The 6,893-nt window shown below is 37.4% G+C and overlaps 1 protein-coding gene across 1 annotated transcript in view; it reads left to right on the top strand.

Annotated features, from left to right (window-relative positions):
* LOC107608941 (auxin response factor 8) overlaps window positions 365-6,893 on the top strand; it is a gene marked incomplete in the record, with an annotated part of 10,485 nt that continues 3,956 nt past the window's right edge. The window contains 13 exon segments of the mRNA XM_021105867.1: window positions 365-530; window positions 605-936; window positions 1,119-1,234; window positions 1,367-1,465; window positions 1,556-1,612; window positions 1,710-1,865; window positions 1,943-2,027; window positions 3,897-3,987; window positions 4,087-4,251; window positions 4,336-4,458; window positions 4,735-4,810; window positions 5,177-5,324; window positions 5,815-6,827. Coding sequence (XP_020961526.1) covers window positions 891-936; window positions 1,119-1,234; window positions 1,367-1,465; window positions 1,556-1,612; window positions 1,710-1,865; window positions 1,943-2,027; window positions 3,897-3,987; window positions 4,087-4,251; window positions 4,336-4,458; window positions 4,735-4,810; window positions 5,177-5,324; window positions 5,815-6,827 — 2,175 coding nt within the window.

Here is a 6,893-nt window from a genome sequence, read left to right as displayed (position 1 = left end):
AAAATACTACAATATTATTATCTTATTATTTATTTCTGGTAATTTTATATTTATTTATTTTTTCTCACCTTCATAATACTCCATACTCTGACAACGACCACTGAAGGATGGTGGCACATGCCTGCTGTCACATCAGACATAAACCAACGGCTACGATTAACTTGTACGGAAGATCTACCGGTCTTTATCTGTTCACTGAGGTTTCTCTCTCCTCACTTTCTCTCTCCTCTGCACCCATGTCCAGCTTGGTCGGGACCCCCTTATATATGGCAAAGACCCTCCTTTTACTTTCTCTCTCTCTCTTCTCTCTCTCACTCTCTCACTCTCACTCGTCACTGTTCTATTTTTCAAACCCAAAAATAATAAAAATAATAAATTCCTTCTTTTTTTTTTTTTTTTTTTTTTGCTTTTTTTGTTCTTTTACTATTTCTGTTCCTTTCATGGAGATCTTGAACAACATGTTACCAACCTTTTTGATGCAGTTGGTGGTGGTGCAGCTTGGTTAATTCTCAATTGTGTTCAGCTCATAGGTCATCATGTTCCATGCCTTTGTTTGATTGAAATGTTTTGTTGCAAAGACTAATATAATAGCCCCCTTTTGCAGGGAAGGGTTGAATTGATTCTCTTCTAGGTAGTTGTTGGTTCTAGCTTCCTTTTTTTAGTTATATAAGTACTATGGTGAATTGGTGATGGTGTTGTGTTTTATGGATCCCATTGCTGAGTGATGTGTGTTTTTTGTGGGGATGGGGTGCATTGGCAAGTGGGAGGAATGTAAAGGGTTTGCGAGAATTTGAGGGTGGTGATGGTGGAAATGAGTTAGGGTTCCATGTGTGTTTATGTGATTGCTGAACACTTTGTCTTCAAAAGGAGGGAAAAGGGTAAAGCTTGATATGAAGCTTTCAACATCAGGGTTGCCTCAGCAGGGACAACATGAAGGTATCTATTCATTGCATTTCTCTTTCTCTCTCTCTTTTGCATAGTGAAAAAAAAAATTGAAATTTTAGCATCCAAATATTATGAGTCTCTTTCAATGCCCCTTTTGTGTTTGTTTCAATGCCACTGTGAGTGTTTCCCTTTTTCTCTTTCTTTTTTTTTTTTGGTTATAACTTGATTGATAGGAGGGGAGAAGAAATGCTTGAATTCTGAGCTATGGCATGCATGTGCGGGTCCATTGGTGTCCCTACCAACTGCAGGGACTCGTGTGGTTTACTTCCCTCAGGGTCATAGTGAGCAGGTGCTTTATACTTCATTGATTGTTTCGGTATCGTGCATTTTTCCTTCTTCGGAAGGTACATTAACTTTGTTGTGGTTGATTATGCATATGAATCAACATTGAACTGAACATGTATCTGAACAATGATTCTAGGTTGCTGCCACAACTAACCGAGAAGTTGATGGCCACATACCAAATTACCCGAGCTTGCCGCCCCAATTGATTTGCCAACTTCACAATGTTACGATGCATGTCGGTATTATATCTTTAGTAATGATAGTTGAGTTGCCTTTGCCTCATTAGAGTAAACTCAGTCAACTAGGGTATGCATTAATTTTCCAGGCAGATGTTGAAACAGATGAAGTTTATGCCCAAATGACACTGCAGCCGTTGACTCCGGTATTTTTTCCGTCTTTGACAACTTGTTTTGTTTGTAATAGGCTGTTTTATATCTCTAGAGTTGAAGTTTTTGCTTTTGGTTATACATTGCTTGTAGCAAGAGCAGAAGGATACCTTTCTTCCCATGGAATTGGGAGTTCCAAGTAAGCAGCCCTCGAATTATTTTTGCAAGACCTTAACGGCTAGTGACACCAGCACACATGGAGGGTTTTCCGTTCCTCGTCGTGCAGCTGAGAAAGTTTTCCCTCCGCTGGTAGTATCCATTGTATTTCCTTTGTGTTTTACTCTGGTAGAATATAGATGCATTTCTCTTCTGTTTGGATTGTACAGGATTTCTCACAGCAACCGCCTGCTCAAGAATTAATTGCTAGGGATCTCCATGATGTTGAGTGGAAATTTCGTCATATTTTTAGAGGTAAGAGTCTGTGTTATTTTGTTATTTTATCACATGAATTTCTTTATGTCGAAGAGGATCATAGCAGTAGTTCTTGTTCCTTTGACTGCAATGGCTTGCTATTTTATACTTCTACCATTTTCATTTGTGGATTTTCCCTGTTTCTGTATAACAATAAAGCTAGCATAGTAGCATGATTAAAAAATAGGTAAAGTATGTTTTTTGTCCCTAACGTTTGTGCTTTTCTTAAAAAATATCCATAACGTTTAGTTTCATTCAATTTTGTCTCTAATGTTTTCAATTTGTGTCAAAATTACCCCTGAACATTAACTCCATCAAAAATGTCAGGAACAAAATTGAAAACATCTAGGGATAGCTTTGACACAAATCGAAAACCTTAGGGATAAAATTCAACAAAGTAAAAACGTTAGGGACAAAATTGTATGAAATTAACCGTTAGGGGTATTTTTGAAGAAAATCACAAACATTAGAGATAAAAAGTATACTTTACCCTTAAAAAATTGAAATATCTGCTGAAAGCATAGATAGGAGGTTTTCAAGGTTATCTGAATCTTCTTGTGTGCTAGTTTGTCATCCTGATTCACATGTTTCCTATTAAGTGATAGTTACATGATTTGCTTTAATGTCTTGCCTTTCTTAAAATAAAATAAAAAAATTTCTTTAATCTTATATAGGATAGGGCCTGTTTGCTCCCCAAAAGACATGCTGGCAAACCAATACATGCTTTTTTAGCATGTATGAAATTTATGCTGTACTGACTTGGGTGTATAGTTGCATTGATTACCCCAGAATACACATTAGAAATTTCAATTTTAGAGTAGGGGAGCTAGAATCTTGATGCAACTAAGCACGTTAATGTCACTAGCTATGGTATATCTTAAATGATTTAAGATATATATTGCTTATGATCATGAATTTTGTGGTTGTGTATGGAAAATGCATAAGCTTCAAACTTATCAATTAGCACATCAGTTGATCTTAGAATCTTGGTTGTTAAACTCTCATGTAACTCTTAAAACTCTTGTGAGTTTAGATTACTAAAACAAGTTAATAGTGACTATCCCTGTTTTATCAAATATAGATCTATTATGTGCAAATGATGTGGTGAATCAATTAGGTTTCTCTAGAATGCTGAACACATCCTGTGAAGAACATAAATAATATCTAATTTAAGTGATCTGTGACCCAAGCTGAAATGTATATTTCCGAGATTTTAACACTACGGTAAGAAATTACAGTCTCCTACTGATTGTCATCCAATAGGAAATCAAATTGTAGTATTGTACTATTAAGAAAGTTGATCTTCCCTTGTACACAAGGGGATTAAGTCCAAATTGTTATGATGTTTTCTGGAGTGTAAAAGGCTGTGTATGGATAGAGCTTAGCAATGTAATGATTTTGGTTTTCCCCTTCTCTTCGAACCGGACATTGCTACATTATCTTAGTGTGGGACCAAAGGGATTTATTTACAATAAAATAATGTAGCAAAACCAACTATTTACTTTGATAAATACATCCAAATATGCTGCATTGCTGGGACATCTGTATATTCCCTCAATTTCATACACATTCTTTTACCCCATTAAAATCGGACCTTTAGTAAACATGGCAGCCAGCTAAAGTACCTTTTAACTAAGAACGTTGGCTTCTGAAAAGGTTGTTCCAAATATTTGGTCTCCAGTCTATGCTGGGTCTCTGCCATTGAAGTATACATTTGTTTTGTACCTTGTAACAGAAATTTCTTTCTACCAATCCTCTTTTGATATTTGATAGTACTTGATTTATTGTTTAAGCAAGCAGGCTTGTAGTGACTACATAAATTAGTAAAACAATTAAGGTGATGTGTCTGTTGCTTGCATATCATTTCAGGGCAGCCAAAGAGGCACCTTCTTACTACTGGCTGGAGTGTATTTGTTAGTGCCAAAAGACTTGTGGCAGGAGATTCTGTGCTTTTCATATGGTGTTCCCTTTTACCTTTTTGGCAACATAATTTTCCCTTGGATGCTACAGAGAGTTTGTTTATTGTTTTTCTCTAATCTCTCTGCATTTTCATTTTTAGGAACGAAAAGAATCAGCTTCTTTTGGGAATACGTCGTGCCAATAGACCACAAACTGTAATGCCTTCGTCAGTTCTATCCAGTGACAGTATGCATATTGGCCTTCTGGCAGCTGCTGCCCATGCTGCAGCAACTAATAGTTGTTTCACAGTGTTCTATAATCCAAGGTTGTGAATTTAGTATACGTTTCATCTTCTGAACCATCCTATTAGAAATTACAATGCTTATTTTGACAGTTTTATCATGCGCAGGGCTAGTCCATCCGAGTTTGTCATACCACTTTCAAAGTATATCAAAGCTGTATACCATACCCGTGTTTCTGTTGGTATGCGTTTCAGGATGCTTTTCGAGACTGAAGAATCAAGTGTCCGGAGGTACTTACAACAATCAAATATATTTATTTTATTTTATTCTTTTGCTAGGACAGATATAGTTGAATGTATGATACAGAAGGAGTAACTTAAACTGAATGCTATGCTCTGTTAGTTTGGTACTACGCATGAATATGCTTATAGATATTTTCATCATGGTAACAGACAAACAAAGTAAAATTTGGTGATTTCACCAAAAGGTGGTAGAATTCACTTTTGCAGTGTGGCACCATTCTATTTTGCTTTTACTTAGGCTGTAGTCACATTTTTTTTTTGCAGGTACATGGGTACAATAACTGGAATAAGTGACTTGGATCCAGTTCGATGGCCAAATTCTCATTGGCGATCTGTAAAGGTATATAAGACCACAATCTAATGCATAAAACTAGGCAGCATTTCATGCAATGTATTCTGTTATTGAATCGAAGTTAATGCCATTTTGCAAATATAACTTAAAAGAATTGTAAAGGTGCAGATGTTATATCTGGTTATGGTACTGCAGCTTTCTTCTTTTGCAGCCATTTGTTATTATTAAGAACATGTTTAACTAAATACAAGGTTAAATATCTCAGTCAGGAAAGATAAGGACAGGATTCAATTGGCACAAAGCTTCAAATATGTGTTCCATGTCTTAAAAAGTTTCCTTCACTTCATCTGATGTTTAAATCTCCTAAGCTAGCAACTTCATGAGTAAGTTTTTCTTTGTTCTTTACCTTTGTAGGTTGGTTGGGATGAATCCACAGCAGGAGATAGGCAGCCACGAGTATCATTATGGGAAATTGAGCCTTTAACAACATTCCCAATGTATCCATCACTATTCCCACTCAGATTGAAACGTCCATGGCATCCCGGCACCTCATCTTTTCTTGGTACTAGTTTTATTTCAGTACTTAGTTTTTTAAAAGCGTCTTCCACCTAATTATGATGTACATTGTATAATGTGACATTAATGCCATGGATTAAAGAACAGATATTGTTTCATATTAGAGAGAAAAGACAATTTGATAAGATTTTGCAATGTTTTTTTTTTATAGTTACATATTCCCTTTTTCCTTGTTTCCTAAAACAAAAATTTTCCCGATCCTTCGCAGCCCCACAATTTTTTTTCCCTTGTCAATGTATCTTCTAATGAAAATAGTTAAAATTGAATGTTGAAAACTCCATTATGTGCCGTCAAATGATTTAGATGTAACTCAAATTAGGCCAATTAGATTTTCGATATTCTTCATGCAGAAGGGGAACTCTTTGTTCATATTTACTTAATTGCCCTAGAGTCTCCAACCATGCCAATATAAGAAGTGGATGTGGTTGGTTAAGTACACTTATATGTCTCTTTTTTAATAAAATATCGTGTTACAGATGGCAGAGATGATGCAACTAATGGGCTAATGTGGCTGAGAGGTGGAGCTGGCGACCAAGGTCTGAATTCCCTCAATTTTCAAACTGTCGGCATGCTGCCATGGATGCAGCAGAGGCTTGATCCGGCTTTGCTTGGAAATGATCACAATCAGCAATACCAAGCAATGTTGGCAGCTGGTTTGCAAAACATGGGGAGTGGAGAACTCTTGAGGCAACAAATGATGAATTTCCAACAGCCTTTCAATTATCTCCAGCAACCAGGAAATGTCAACACTCCTATCCAGCTTCAGCAGCAGCAAACAATTCAGCAATCAGTGACTTCTAATATCTTGCAGCAACAAGCCCCGGTATTGACAGAGAACTTGTCTCAGCAGCTCTTTCAGAAATCGAACAACCGAGAAGACCATGCGCAGCAGCAGCATCAGCATCAGCAGCACACTTATCAGGATGCACTTTTAGTTCAAGGTGACCAGCTCCACCAAAGGCAACACTCTAGCTTGCCTTCACCATCGTACTCGAAACCTGAGTTTGTAGATGGCAGCATGAAGTTTGAAGGATCAGGTTCGCCAGGACAGAACATGCTTGGTTCACTTTGCCCTGAAGGGAGCAGCAATCTCTTGAATCTATCTAGAGGTGGTCAGTCTATACCAACCGAACAGTTGCCCCAACAATCATGGCCCCCAAAGTATACACCTCTTCAGGTCAATGCTTTCAGCAACTCAATGTCACACGTGCAATATTCTGGAAAAGATATTGCAGTGGCATCACCACATCGTAATTCAGATGCTCAGAACCCGACTCTCTTTGGAGTCAATATCGATTCATCTGGTCTTCTACTCCCCACCACTGTTCCCCATTACACAACTTCATCTGCTGATACCGATGCTTCAACAATGCCGTTAGGGGATTCTGGATTCCAGGGCCCTCTATATGGTTGCATGCAAGATTCATCCGAGTTAATGCAAAGTGCGGGACAAGTTGACCCCCAAAACCAGACACCAACATTTGTCAAGGTTTGAGTCATATACTATTACTGTTAACTGCTGCTTTTCGAGTAATTTTATAATATAGTTTTGTAT

The sequence above is a fragment of the Arachis ipaensis genome, chromosome B07 (assembly GCF_000816755.2).
Source record: "Arachis ipaensis cultivar K30076 chromosome B07, Araip1.1, whole genome shotgun sequence".
Lineage (NCBI taxonomy): Eukaryota > Viridiplantae > Streptophyta > Magnoliopsida > Fabales > Fabaceae > Arachis > Arachis ipaensis.
Note: the sequence above shows the minus strand (reverse complement) of the source record. Positions and strands in the feature narration are given on the sequence as shown.